Here is a 12,911-nt window from a genome sequence, read left to right on the forward strand (position 1 = left end):
TACCTAGGTGATACACCTATACTCTCCGATCGCGATATATAGATCCGTGAGAGCAGCGCATTCCTACCATATGGCTGCAGCCTATTCATACCGGATCTTCGGACAGGGGGATGCAGTAGCGATCTCGCGGGAGTTTCTGCCATTCTACACACACATATCTGCATGTTCACTTCACGCGTATTCTCCTTCTGCAAGTTGATCCTGAAAATTGCAATTTTCACCAGTTAATGAACTATTGGTGACATAGAACGCCAAGTTACCTGCAATGCTGCAATCATATCTGGAATGTCTGAAACATGTGTTATTGATTAAGGAGACTATATTATGTATCAGAAATAAACACTAAAACGTTTTTCAGTAATATTCCGAATCCAGATTGTACCTGAAAGAAGTATCAATAAGAAATGATATGATCTGGCATAGATAATTTTTATCCCTTCAAGGATCTTTGCAAAAGTGCCTACGGTTAGGCAACCGACACGACAGACAAGCGCGCGATGCGGGTACAGGATCACAAGGCGGCACGAAATTTGGGTACACAAGACAAAAAATCGTTAATATCGAAAACAAATATGAGATCCATCAAAAAGATACTTTTTGATATAAAAATGATTTTTATTCACGGTAATAAAGTCATGGGTCCAATTGTTAATATTTCAGAATAACTACGTCTATTAAAATCGCCGGACATCCCAACCACACCATCGTATTATGTGGATAGGTCTACATATAGGTACTGCCACGGCCACTGTATCTGTCATCCCCAGGATAGGCAACCGAAGTTACACATTCAATTTAGCACGCGATTTCCTACCAATTGGCGTGTAACTTCGGTTGCCTATCCCGGGGGCTACAGATCCAGTATCCGTGGGTACATATGATAATATTCCCACTCAGAATGATGGAGAAATTTAAAAGAATGCATCGCTGTTGTATATGCGGGATCCAATAAATTACTACAGCCTACGATTTAAGTTTCAGTTCAATTAGTCATGGTGAAAAACTACCTATATCTTATATTATATTCGTTAAAGTAATAATACCGATTTACAACGCGAAACGAGCCTCGACGAGATCGATCTGCGATCCTCGCTCCCTGCCCCCACCCACCCATCACTTTCCCGACTGATGATCTTTGCTCAAATTCAAAGAGTCCGGACAGTCATTGCCGCCAGATTGCTGCTTCATGCCGTGCACCGTCATGTCCAGCATAGTGCCGAAATCGGACTTTACATTCGCGATGGGAACTTCGTCCATGGAATAATCGTTTCTGATCGACTTCGACGACTCCCCGGAGTCGGGGTTCTTCTTCTGCTCACCGACGGGTAATTCGCTGACAGTGAGTTTAGTGTCGGTGGTCGACATTGCGACGAGACCCTTGACGATGTCAGAGGGCTTGAAGGAGATATCGGACGAGATGAAGTCGGATATGGGAAATTCGGCGGTCTTGTTAACGTCGATCACCGTCACATCCTGGCCCTTGCCACTGAGGGGGTTGAACAGGTTGGCTAAATTGCAGGCGTAGGCCGGCGAAGTCTTGGCAATGTCATTTATTGAGAAACCCGACAACTTGGCCAAATCGCTGGTTGAAAAGTTGGCCAACTTCGAAAGATCCGAGAACTTGCTCAGCTGCGATATATCGGCGAGCGGGAAGTCCGTAACCCTATTCTTGCCGGCACCAAGGGAGCCCGAATCGCTTGAAAGGAGATTGCTCACCTTGGAAAAGTCCGCGGTTGAGAACTCGTAGTCTGGTTTGGAATTCTTTACGGAAACGGTCAGTTCACCGGATGTGAATTCGGCCGGTAGCTTGTGCTTTGCGTTGAGATTCATATCCGGCATTGGTAAGTCGAACTTCTGCCCTTTGGTGGCTTCAAGGGTGTCGTTTTTCTCCTTCGAAGTTGACGGCACGTTGAATGGCTTCAGTATGGAGACACTGGAGTCTAATTTGAAGTTTACTGGAGTGAGGAAAAGATTGTTCGGATTGATGCCAGAACGACCCATTGGGTCAGGCACCAACGGAAACTTGACGTTCGAAAATATATCCGAACTTCCGGCTATGTTTGATGCTTGCGTTGTCGTCGGTGGATCCTCCATCCCAGGAGCAACGATCTCTCTGATGGCGTCCCAGTACGATCCGTTCGACTGGTTCCTGGGTAGTTTCGACTCCAAGGAGTTCTGTGAAAAAGAATGATATGAAAACGTTAGCTGTTGTTGATTTACTTTTTATTATTCTCGATAGACGTTGTTTTTGTATGCGTCGATTGCTTGCCTTTAATTTTTCCAGATACGTCACAGAGCCGTTGAAAACTCCTTTGAAGTCGACGCAACCGTCATTTTTGTAATACTCGACACATTTTTTCTGAAAACGCAAAACAAGCCATAATACTAGAACCAAACTCCTCTAAAGTCGCTAATTGCGACACTGAAATTCAGTACTGAATATCTTACAATTTCATCGATAGCTTCCTGGGAGAGGAATTGTTCCTGGGACAGGGTGTAACTGAGCAGCATCGGTCTCGGGTACTCATGTGGTCGATTTTCCGGTGGAGGGAGTGACCAAAAGAAGTTGAAGTTTGACTCGTAGCAGTTATTGTCTGTGTTATACGGAGCTGCGAAAAGTAAGCCAAAAATTGAGGACCTTTGCAATTACCAAGATGCAAACAATGAAACTCACAGCAGATAAGCCCGACACACGGTGTATAGCTATTATCGCTCAGTCCCTTCATCTTTATCTGATAGTCCAGTTGAGAATCGACGTCGCGAAGCGACGGCGATGCATGTGTCCTAGGATGTGAATGATACCATCCTACCAAAGTGAGTTGCTTCCATTCCATGGCTCGTGCAATTTCAGCCTCAGTTGCTGCAGCTGCCGCTTTGTCTTTCCCATTACATCGGCACGGAAACGCATAGTTTATAGTCAAATCTATGGGCATCAAGATCCTTAATAAAACTTTCAATTTTCAATGTTGTCTTCAACTATGTATTATGAACTGAACCTCACTGTGAGCATTAATGTCCCAATGCCCGCCAAGATAGCCGCACACTTCTTTGTCCTTGAGATGGCAATGAAGGTCGACGATGAGTGCCGCAGTTGTGGAGAGAGTGACAAGGAACGGTTGAATTTTTCCAAGGGAACTGAACGACGTCAGTTCAACCATCGTGCTCATATCCCTGAAGAATAAAACATGTGATATCTGACATTTTACATGGAAGTGATAAGCTATGGGTAAACCAGAAATTAACTTACATTGCGTGACTTCTGATACCAAGGTTGGTGTGTTTGACGGGAACTCTGACGACTGGCACGCTGACCGGTGGCTTTTCTATCACTTCTTCTGTTTCAATCGCGGCATCCATCATCATGAGGCTGAAATCAAAGAGAACACCAAGCGTGATCCACGGAGTGTGTAACTTAAACTTTGCCGGTGAAAGGTGGAGTCGAATTCTAGGTTATGTACCGACTAGGAGGTAAGCTAACCTAATTATAAATGCAACTTTGGGCTACAATCGCAGTGCTGTGCGTCGTAGTGGTAATTTTACACAGTTATGAATATCATTGCCGTTGCAATCGTTAATATTTGTAATAATACGTGCGGGAAATTCGGGAAGATCAGGATCACATTCCCGCGAGAGTCGGTACTGTTTACACAAACAAAAAACACGCGTACTTTTAGTTCGGTCTGCTACCACGGCTGTCACGACGTCAGAGGGGAAATTGACGCGGCTTTTTCGAAACAAATCCAGAAATGTTGCATAAGGGGGAATATATTCTTCACCGGCGAAATATACCATCGAAAACGAAAAAAAAAAAATCTCGGTATTAATTTATAAATTCGTCTTTTATGTGTAAGAAAACTTGAGATTATTGAATAAATTTGACTATGAAACATTAGATGGATAATAGAACGGTTACAAAGAAACATTATTGAAAAAAGTCATCGGGATGTGAGACTACTTCCAAAGAACATAAATGGGTCAACAGTGAATGTTTCAAACAAAAATTTTACTTTGTAATTTACTTTGACTGTTTTATTGTTAGAATCAATTCAGATTATGCAGAATTTTCAAAAGCATTTCAGTATAAAACAATGCAATAGTTATGAAAATTATACTTTACAGTTGCAGTTCAGTCAACGCACTTGAAGCTGTGTCATTGTGTTGACTTGTTGTAGACTGTTGTTGACTGGAGGCTATTGACGTTTTAAAAACGGTTACTCTAATCGGGCTTTAATCAGTCTTTAAATTGTTCCGTCAACGGTCATTTCTAATAGGATTTAACAATGACTACTCAAAATTGGTAACTAATAGAGGAGAAAATGAAGAGAGTTAGTGAAAAAGACCTAAGTACTCAAAGATGATTTCATATATTGGCCACTCTTCAGTCAACGCTTTGGCGCAGCTAATGCGCGCATATTTGAATCTGTCCAAACAACCTACTTTACCTGTTAACTCCTAACGTCTTGCATCGTATCAAATTTTTATCGCAAATTAGTACGTGTGAAGTGCAATTAGCAAATGACATTGTTAACAAACATCCTGCAGAGGGTTTTTTGCCCCATTCACGGCTGACCGAGGCCGAGGCGACGAGTTTCCTATTAGTGAGAGGCAAACAGAACCGCGGTTACGAGTAATAGTTGTTTTATCGGCATATCAAGGTTAACCGACACTCTTTTAGGTTACTTCATTTCAACTGAATCTCTTTTCGTCGCGGCACCAACCGATCGGTGATCCCGCGTACGCCTAGCTCCCGGCTCTCGAGATCCAAGGTCTTAATTTGATCCGCACAGTTTCCTCTGCCTTCGCGTCGAGATTCCTAACCTCAATTCCGCCTTTTTTTGAGCGTGTGACAGGGCAACTGATCGAGTAAATGTCGCACGACTGAAGAAGGGCGATCAAAAGGAAGAATGTTTCGTTTGTGGAAACGATTCGTGCCTCTTGCGCGCGAACACCAGGTCAACGAAGCGATTTCGTCGCCCAAGCGACACTACGCGGCTGTCAAGGAATTTGAATGTACACTGAACTAGTAAACGAAAAATTTTACTACAAATGATGCAATCGTGTCCAACTATTTGTTAAAAACGTTTCTTTTTCCAGCTCCCATCAGTGATGAGTACAAAAAAGGCCCAGTGGAGGGTCGCCCCTTGTATCTGGATGCTCAGGCCACAACACCATTGGTAATTATCCACCTCTCGAACGGAACTGGAAATATTCATAGTTTCACGTTTGTGACCGTATAAAAGTATTTTGTTTCAATGACACTTTGTTTGGAAAAATTTTAATCTCTGAACTTCGCTACCTTGTTTTAATCAGCATTAGCACATCTGAGTGCCAATTGATGCATCGATTCTCATTTCAGGACCCACGTGTTCTAGACCAGATGATGCCGTACATGACAACGTACTACGGCAATCCGCATTCCCGGACCCATATGTATGGATGGGAAACAGAGGCAGCTGTTGAGCGTGGTCGCAAAGTTAGTAAAGATTGCGTTTTCTCTGAGCACTTCATATTTTATCCTCTTTCAATTTCTCTTGCAGCAAGTCGCTGATCTGATAGGAGCTGATCCAAAAGAAATTATATTCACATCTGGGGCTACGGAGTGCAATAATATATCTGTCAAGGGTGTGGCTAGATTTTACAAGGAAAAGAAGAAGCACGTTGTAACAACACAGACTGTGAGTTGAAAAGGAAAATTGAACACAATGTAGATGAGCTGGAGTTAATCCCTCATTTGATAATGCTTTCACAGTGAAATAATCATTGATGTTGGCTCACATAGTTTGTTTTCACTTTTGTGATCACGTTTAGTTTCAAATATATTGTATGTTTGAGCTAAAATTATTTAGAGATAAGAAAGGAACTATTTATCAAGCATACCGTAGTATAAAACCACGATCAAATCATGGCGAGAAGTATTTGGTCTCTCAACTTGTTCTTTTTACATAGGAGCACAAGTGCGTTTTGGACTCCTGCAGAGCTTTGCAATCTGAAGGATTCGACGTCACATACCTCCCTGTCAAAACCAACGGACTAATTGACATGGACAAACTTGAAGCTGCTCTGCGGCCTGACACATCACTCGTTTCGATAATGACTGTAAACAACGAGATTGGTGTCCAACAGCCTATTGCAGAGATTGGAGCCCTGTGCAGGTTGTTATACTTTTTATTTTAATTAAAATATAGTTCAAGTTTGAGAACAAGACAAAGATAGATGAGTTATGTAATAAGCAGTGATACCATATTTACTAATATTGCAGAAGGAAGAAGGTTTTCTTTCACACAGACGCTGCACAGGCTGTAGGAAAAATTCCGATCGATGTCAACGCGATGAACATAGATCTCATGTCGATCAGTGGTCACAAGTTGTATGGGCCAAAAGGTAATGCATCTAGAGATCGAGAAATTTGTCAAAGTATCCATGCATCTCAATTAATGTTTCAGGCATAGGAGCACTCTACGTCAGGCGTAGGCCGAGGGTTCGTGTCGAAGCCCTGCAAAGTGGCGGAGGTCAGGAAAGAGGCATGAGAAGCGGAACGGTGCCGGCACCTCTGGTGGTTGGACTGGGAGCTGCTTGCGAGCTCGCACAAAAAGAAATGACAGTAACTACACACTTTCTAAACTATCCATATGCTTCACTGCAAAGTGTACAGCATTGCGGAAAATTGGAAGAACCTGGAAATTTCCAAAAATTTCCAGGAATTTCGTCAGTCTCTGATTTTAAAATAAATCACACTTTTACGTCAGTTTGATGATATCTGGTGTTAAGTATTATCTTAAGTTTTAAGTGCAAAACATGTGGATTAACACTCGTCTACTTCTCCGCGTTTACAGTATGACCACAAGTATATAGAAGATCTTTCCCAGCATTTGATAAAAAAGATAATGAGCAGTTTAACAAATGTTGTGCGTAACGGTGATGAAGTTGCCTGGTATCCTGGCTGTGTGAATCTCTCTTTCGCCTTTGTTGAGGGAGAGTCATTGCTGATGGCTTTGAAAGATGTAGCGTTGAGCAGCGGCTCGGCTTGCACGAGTGCCAGTCTGGAACCGAGCTATGTATTACGTGCTATTGGAGCTGCCGAAGACCTGGCACATTCCAGCATAAGGTAAGCGTGAATGTCCAATTTTCGCAAACTAGCATATCTGATATATATCAATACTGACAGCGGAAAATTACTGCGCATTTCAGGTTCGGTATTGGTCGTTTCACAACTCGTGAAGAAGTTGATTACACAGCAGATAACATCATACGCCATGTTATTCGACTCAGAGAAATGAGGTATGTGTTTTATGCCATCGATGTCAAAATTCAAACAGTTTGTAAAATTGATATGATTTTGTTTTACCTTTCTCCCTCCAGTCCACTGTGGGAAATGGTACAAGAAGGGATCGATATCAAGTCAATCAAATGGACGCAGCACTGAACAGTTCCTACTTAAAAAGGGCTTTGTACACGGATTATTTGTTAAGTGATACATAGTAATTTATGATTAGCTTAGTGAGGTTTCAAATTTCCAGATACCAGCATTGCATTGGCTGCATAGTAGTATAAGAGTTTATGATAAATGAATAAATTTTTATTTTGAAAACTTATCAAATCTCCACACATCATTCATCTCCTGTCAATAAATTATTATAATATTAATATATGCTCAGCCAGCGTTTCTTGTGACATACATAATGCATTTGTGAATTGAAATCCGTTCCCTCTTGAGTTGACTAGAGAAACGTGTTCCAGGCATTAAAAGCTGAATAAAAATTAGCACAAGCAGGATGGCTCATCGATTTCGTTGGAACTTGTGATTTTGAAATGGTCCTCGTCCATGTCGTGCAGTTCCATGCGCGATCGGTTTGCCTCGACCAAATGGCGTGCAATGTCTTCGAACATTTCGTCAACCCCATTTCCAGTTTTACACGATGTTTTGTACGTCGCCGAAATCAAATTGTGACACTGTTCACTGCGAAACAAAAGTTACAACTGAAAATGAGCTTATTGATTTAATTTTTAACAAATAAATACAATATGAACGGATTATTTCTCTCACCAGAACTGTTCCATTTCTACATCTGTGACCTGCGGATCAACGCTTTCCAAGTCGCTCTTATTGCCGCAAAGAAATATCTTGGCGTTTTCCGCGTAAGTTACAATGTCAAGAAGGTGCTGTGATAGGAGGTGAAAGGAGGTCGGGTTGTCCAGCGAAAAGACCAATATCGCCGCCTCTGCAAATTTGTAGTAACTCGACGTTATAGAGGCAACCCTCTCCATTCCTCCCGTGTCCCATAGCTGTAGCTGGAAAGTCAGGACCACCCTCAAGGTTGTAGAAAATTAGCCAAAATTAACAGGTGCAAATGAGTACACTTCTTCGAGACAACAAATTTAAAACTGCACATGCACGTGTGAAAATAACTGTACAATAACAGGTAAATGTGCTACTTACACGAATCCTTTTTTCGTCAATGGTGTACTGTTTGTTGATATTGTCAAGTCCCAAGGTCGATTTTCTATCACTGTTTGAGACGAAGGTGTTGTTTGCGAATCGCCTAAATATCGAACTTTTTCCCACCCCGTACTCACCGCATAAAATCACCTTTTGTTCGGTTACCTTGATGGTAGCCATTTGTTTACGCTAAAACAATACTACCGATCATTGTTCAATGGGTTATATTTCCCACGCGTATTATTACCGATTATAACTACAGACGCTTATGCATGTGTACATACATACACACAATAGCAACAATTAAAAAACATTCACGCAGTTTCAGCATCTCTATTCAGTCATAGACTTCTCGTTTAGCTCATAGATGGCGCAGGCTGTTCTAAAACCGAAAAACCACGCTAGTCGTCTAACTACGCGCATAATTAGCCGAACTACTAGCAAAACAGCCAGGAAACTTGCTACATTCACATTTGCAGTCTTTACTTTATTACATGGTTTATTTTTACACATCAACTTAACATATGTTCCTTGCAATTAGTTCGATAGGCAATATTCGATTCATCAGGCAATCACTGGCTGTTGCTGTTCTTGAGATGAGATCAACGCGGTTATCTTTTTCTTGACAATGTGAACCTTTTTGTTTGACAGGCATATGACGTAGCAGTGATCTCCGTAGGTTATTGATATTTTGTTGAACGTTTCATCGGACGCGAACGCCTTAGGATCGATTGTATCGGTCAGAGTGATCAGGCTCATGATAATGTTTGCAACTCTCTCGTCGTTCTCCAGCTCTCCACCTGACTGAAATCAAAGAATTGAAAGAAAACGAAAGTAAACAACAATGATGAAGCTCTCGACTTGTATCGCCTTGTCATACCGTGAGCACAGCCCCGTCCTCTTTTAATACCAAATAACCGATTTGCTCGGGTATTCGCTCCATCGACAACATTTGCAGAAAACCTAGCAGATATTTGTATGTCGAGGAATGGTAGAATTCACGTAAGCACTGGGGAGCCGGATAGCAAAATTGCCTTTGCGAAGAGTTGTCACTTGTCAACACAAAAGACCAGTGGTTTGACGTGTTTGGTGATAGTCTGCTGCATACGACGCGACAGCAAGAGCGCGATGTATTTTTCTGCCTTCTGAGACTTCAATGTAGCCAAGCGGCCAACTTCGAAAACCTGGAAATCTGGATGTATCATTCAGCGTTCGTTCACCGTAGCGCTGCAATCCACTCCCCTAGTAATTCTTTGGTCTAGAGTTCACTCTCTAGCTAGTGAGTGCTGAAAATGGCCAAACTCTCGGAAATTCACGCTTTATTTTTCTGTAGGAAGGGTTCACATTACTGATATCTACTGTGTACAAGTAGAGGTCAGTGGTTTACATATTAGACAGATTATTACATTTCAGTGTAGATAATGTAGTAATTTTATCTTTGTTTTGACTTTGAAAATAAATATCTCGTTTTATCCTGAAGCATTGAAAAGACGTTATTATCACGCACGATCCTCACAGAAATTGCTCATTCAGTCCGCTTTTTATACAACACAATATCTGTAACGTACAGCATGTTTCGGGGCAAAATGAAAAAATATTACGGATCGTATTTATGTGTAGATATCCAAAAGATCAGCTGTTTTTGGTGCGATATTCAATGACGTATGCCCCCACAAAATGATTCGGAGAAAGTTAAATTGCCTCTCGGGCACGCTTTCGGGTCTCGACCGATTGATTCGACGGCTAGTCGCTATAGTTAGCACAGAGACCAGTGGCAGAAACCGATTGCGTAACCGATTCCCGTTAAAAGAATAGCGCGCGTCAGCAACACTCTTTAACGTCTAGGATTCGCTATCAATTTTATGTAGGGGTGGCATCAATTGACCCGTCAATGACAATAAACCGTTGGTTTATTATACTCTTCGGACCCGAGGAGCGCGTCCAAAGGTCCTCGGGGTACACAACTTGGCGCGAGAGATAACACATCCCGGGAACCCGGTCGACGGGACCAGTGACGGTGCAACTCTAGGATCGTTCGATACGCGATACGCAGCCCGGTCCGGACACGTACTCATCGTATCCCCTAGTCGTATAATCCAAGAATAATAACAATAACAGGCGCCATGTTCCGTTCCTTGACTCGCTTGCTAGGACCGAGTGCCACCGGGGACAGTGCGGCTCGATTACTTCGCTGCAGTACGTCGTCCGTCGCTCTGCTCGACCGCAACTCTTCACCCGACGCATCGCGCAGGCGAAACCTTACGTGGACGAGACAGACGTCGAGAAACTTCAGCTCTACGTCGATCGCAATGGCTAAGATCAAGGTATCTATGAATGTACATATTTCATCCTTATCCATCACGTCTTCCCCGTGGCGACGCCCCGTTGTTGGGCCGATGTATCTGTATCTGCGATTTAAAAAAAATTAGAGCCTCATTCGGCCGGTTGCGATTGCCGCGGATCCGTTTTAAACAGTTCCTTTATTGATGCCGCGATTTTCTTTTCGGCGAACTGCATTGCTTGCGGTATTCCGTATCTATTGCATGATTAAAACCTCGTTTCAAACCACCTTGGATGATAATGCACATTACGGTGCAGAGGTCGATCCCCCTCCTTTCCTCCCTCGTTTAGACTAATGCCGTCGTTTGCCGTGGAATGTCGATGGTTTCACTTGAATAGAAAACAAGCCCGACGTAGAGTGAAAGTTGATAAGTTTCTTATGATATGGTTCATACTACAACGTGGATATTACAGGGATTATTATCTCGCGCGATATAAGCCGTAATAATCAATTGATCGATAGTTTGATTATTGTTCGAAATCTCGGTTCACGATTAGATTGTGTAATGAAATTATGTTGTAAATAAGATGATCAACAGTTTCTTATGAGAATACCTAAAGAAACAGCAATTTTCCAACAGGCTGGACCCGTCGTTGACATTCTTGGGGATGAGATGACTCGTATCATCTGGGACTCCATCAAGAACAAATTGATACTCCCGTTCCTGGATATTGAGTTGCACGTTTACGATCTGGGTATGGAGAACCGGGACGCGACTAATGACCAGGTAACGGTAGACTGCGCGGAGGCTGTAAAGAAGTATAACGTGGGCATCAAGTGTGCGACGATAACTCCGGACGAAAATCGCGTCAAGGAGTTCAAGCTAAAGGAAATGTGGAAGAGCCCCAATGGCACCATCAGGAATATACTGGGTGGCACTGTTTTCAGGGAAGCTATAATCTGCAAGAACATTCCACGGCTGGTGACTGGTTGGAATCAACCCATTATTATTGGTCGTCACGCTCATGCTGATCAGTACAAGGCCACAGACTTTGTGGTACCAGGTGCCGGTAAACTGGAGATAACCTGGACAGGTGAATCTGGCGACAAAATCCAGCACACCGTCTACCAGTTCAAGGGGGCTGGCGTCGCTCAGGCCCAATTCAACACCGATGAGAGCATCCGCGATTTTGCCCACAGCTCCTTCCAGTACGCTTTGTCCCGGACCTACCCGCTCTATCTTTCGACCAAGAACACCATCTTGAAAAAATATGATGGCAGATTTAAAGACATTTTCCAGGAGATCTACGAAGCCGAGTACCGTTCCAAGTTCGAAGCGAAGAAAATCTGGTACGAGCATCGGCTCATCGACGACATGGTTGCCTATGCTATGAAGTCCGAAGGTGGCTTTGTCTGGGCCTGCAAGAACTACGACGGAGACGTACAGTCTGATTCCGTTGCTCAAGGTTACGGGTCTCTGGGTTTAATGACCTCTGTCCTTCTCTGCCCTGATGGTAAGACGGTCGAAGCAGAGGCCGCACATGGAACGGTCACTCGGCATTACCGCCAGTATCAACAGGGTAAGGAGACATCCACCAATCCTATTGCCTCAATCTTTGCTTGGACAAGGGGTCTACTGCACCGTGCGAAGCTGGACAACAACAGCCAGTTAAAGAAATTCGCAGAGTCTCTGGAGAAAGTCTGCATCGACACAATCGAGGCTGGAAGTATGACCAAAGATTTGGCCATCTGTATCAAGGGCATGAACAATGTCAAAAGGTCAGACTACCTTGAGACGTTTGAGTTTATGGATAAGCTCGCTGACAATTTGAAGAAGGAACTGGCCAAGGTATGACTGCAAACGTACAGGCTCTCTGATCCCCGAAGATCGAAGCTTTGAGCCCAGGAAAGAGCTGCCGCTTCATTTATTCCAGAATGTATTGCCAGTTTTTCAGTTTAAACCTTTCAGGGGTGTTTATTGGATGAGGAAAATAATTTTTTTTTTTTAGACAATACATGCGTTTAATAGCACAACTCTCAAGTATTCATAAGTATAAAAATGCCATTGTTATTACAGGAACTCTTTGCCTGTAAAATATTTTTGTAAACCTATAAGACAAAAGATAATTTTTTGTCTGGTTTTCAATGTATAAACAAAAGGTTTTATAAATATGTTTTACAATGATTTCACCA

General features: G+C 42.8%; 5 protein-coding genes across 7 annotated transcripts; 2 read left to right on the forward strand and 3 right to left on the reverse strand.

The window, feature by feature from the left end:
* Positions 1-599: 599 nt before the first annotated feature.
* Positions 600-4,550, reverse strand: LOC124411041. 3 transcript variants are annotated; one of them, XM_046889886.1, is made up of 7 exons: positions 4,443-4,550; positions 3,248-3,374; positions 3,002-3,171; positions 2,675-2,923; positions 2,449-2,609; positions 2,270-2,359; positions 600-2,175 (listed from the first exon to the last, which is right to left on the reverse strand). In XM_046889886.1, the coding sequence occupies exons 2-7, from the start codon at positions 3,361-3,363 to the stop codon at positions 1,114-1,116; spliced, it is 1,848 nt and encodes a 615-aa protein (XP_046745842.1). In that variant the 5' UTR covers positions 3,364-3,374; positions 4,443-4,550; the 3' UTR covers positions 600-1,113. The 3 variants fall into 3 exon arrangements, with proteins under 3 accessions (XP_046745842.1, XP_046745843.1, XP_046745841.1); XM_046889887.1 differs by lacking the exon at positions 4,443-4,550 and adding an exon at positions 3,479-3,658 and having other exon boundaries at positions 3,248-3,367; XM_046889885.1 differs by lacking the exon at positions 4,443-4,550 and adding an exon at positions 3,479-3,658.
* Positions 4,551-4,874: 324 nt separating this feature from the next.
* On the forward strand, positions 4,875-7,435 carry LOC124411045 (cysteine desulfurase, mitochondrial). Its single transcript, XM_046889897.1, has 10 exons — positions 4,875-5,010; positions 5,095-5,174; positions 5,357-5,473; positions 5,538-5,675; positions 5,947-6,152; positions 6,260-6,381; positions 6,444-6,601; positions 6,834-7,105; positions 7,189-7,278; positions 7,360-7,435. Exons 1-10 carry the CDS (start codon positions 4,905-4,907, stop codon positions 7,421-7,423), a joined length of 1,353 nt encoding a protein of 450 aa, XP_046745853.1. The 5' UTR covers positions 4,875-4,904; the 3' UTR covers positions 7,424-7,435.
* Positions 7,436-7,554: 119 nt separating this feature from the next.
* Positions 7,555-8,781, reverse strand: LOC124411056 (GTP-binding protein ypt4). The gene is made up of 3 exons (XM_046889914.1): positions 8,438-8,781; positions 8,045-8,289; positions 7,555-7,957 (listed from the first exon to the last, which is right to left on the reverse strand). The coding sequence occupies exons 1-3, from the start codon at positions 8,615-8,617 to the stop codon at positions 7,759-7,761; spliced, it is 624 nt and encodes a 207-aa protein (XP_046745870.1). The 5' UTR covers positions 8,618-8,781; the 3' UTR covers positions 7,555-7,758.
* A 122-nt stretch (positions 8,782-8,903) lies between these two features.
* LOC124411060 (ragulator complex protein LAMTOR4 homolog) lies at positions 8,904-9,549 on the reverse strand. Its single transcript, XM_046889920.1, has 2 exons — positions 9,318-9,549; positions 8,904-9,241 (listed from the first exon to the last, which is right to left on the reverse strand). The coding sequence occupies exons 1-2, from the start codon at positions 9,387-9,389 to the stop codon at positions 9,002-9,004; spliced, it is 312 nt and encodes a 103-aa protein (XP_046745876.1). The 5' UTR covers positions 9,390-9,549; the 3' UTR covers positions 8,904-9,001.
* A 764-nt stretch (positions 9,550-10,313) lies between these two features.
* On the forward strand, positions 10,314-12,903 carry LOC124411044 (isocitrate dehydrogenase [NADP] cytoplasmic). Its single transcript, XM_046889896.1, has 2 exons — positions 10,314-10,761; positions 11,359-12,903. The coding sequence occupies exons 1-2, from the start codon at positions 10,561-10,563 to the stop codon at positions 12,571-12,573; spliced, it is 1,416 nt and encodes a 471-aa protein (XP_046745852.1). The 5' UTR covers positions 10,314-10,560; the 3' UTR covers positions 12,574-12,903.
* Positions 12,904-12,911: the final 8 nt, after the last annotated feature.

The sequence above is a fragment of the Diprion similis genome, chromosome 10 (assembly GCF_021155765.1).
Source record: "Diprion similis isolate iyDipSimi1 chromosome 10, iyDipSimi1.1, whole genome shotgun sequence".
In the NCBI taxonomy this organism is placed as follows: domain Eukaryota; kingdom Metazoa; phylum Arthropoda; class Insecta; order Hymenoptera; family Diprionidae; genus Diprion; species Diprion similis.

What these genes read in the sequence shown, in the direction of transcription:
- LOC124411056 (XM_046889914.1), bottom strand. Translation starts at nt 8,617, where the DNA reads ATGGCTACCATCAAGGTAACCGAACAAAAGGTGATTTTATGCGGTGAG. An exon ending in TTGACGAAAAAAGGATTCGT is followed by an intron (nt 8,290 to 8,437) that starts GTAAGTAGCACA and finishes CTGACTTTCCAG; the next exon opens with CTACAGCTATGGGACACGGG. An exon ending in GTAGAAATGGAACAGTTCTG is followed by an intron (nt 7,958 to 8,044) that starts GTGAGAGAAATA and finishes TTTGTTTCGCAG; the next exon opens with TGAACAGTGTCACAATTTGA.
- LOC124411060 (XM_046889920.1), bottom strand. Translation starts at nt 9,389, where the DNA reads ATGTTGTCGATGGAGCGAATACCCGAGCAAATCGGTTATTTGGTATTA. An exon ending in AGGACGGGGCTGTGCTCACG is followed by an intron (nt 9,242 to 9,317) that starts GTATGACAAGGC and finishes CTTTGATTTCAG; the next exon opens with TCAGGTGGAGAGCTGGAGAA.
- LOC124411045 (XM_046889897.1), top strand. Translation starts at nt 4,905, where the DNA reads ATGTTTCGTTTGTGGAAACGATTCGTGCCTCTTGCGCGCGAACACCAG. An exon ending in CTCAGGCCACAACACCATTG is followed by an intron (nt 5,175 to 5,356) that starts GTAATTATCCAC and finishes TTCTCATTTCAG; the next exon opens with GACCCACGTGTTCTAGACCA. An exon ending in ATTCGACTCAGAGAAATGAG is followed by an intron (nt 7,279 to 7,359) that starts GTATGTGTTTTA and finishes TTCTCCCTCCAG; the next exon opens with TCCACTGTGGGAAATGGTAC.
- LOC124411041 (XM_046889886.1), bottom strand. Translation starts at nt 3,363, where the DNA reads ATGATGATGGATGCCGCGATTGAAACAGAAGAAGTGATAGAAAAGCCA. An exon ending in GGTATCAGAAGTCACGCAAT is followed by an intron (nt 3,172 to 3,247) that starts GTAAGTTAATTT and finishes TTTATTCTTCAG; the next exon opens with GGATATGAGCACGATGGTTG. An exon ending in TTGGGACATTAATGCTCACA is followed by an intron (nt 2,924 to 3,001) that starts GTGAGGTTCAGT and finishes TGATGCCCATAG; the next exon opens with ATTTGACTATAAACTATGCG.
- LOC124411044 (XM_046889896.1), top strand. Translation starts at nt 10,561, where the DNA reads ATGTTCCGTTCCTTGACTCGCTTGCTAGGACCGAGTGCCACCGGGGAC. An exon ending in TCGCAATGGCTAAGATCAAG is followed by an intron (nt 10,762 to 11,358) that starts GTATCTATGAAT and finishes ATTTTCCAACAG; the next exon opens with GCTGGACCCGTCGTTGACAT.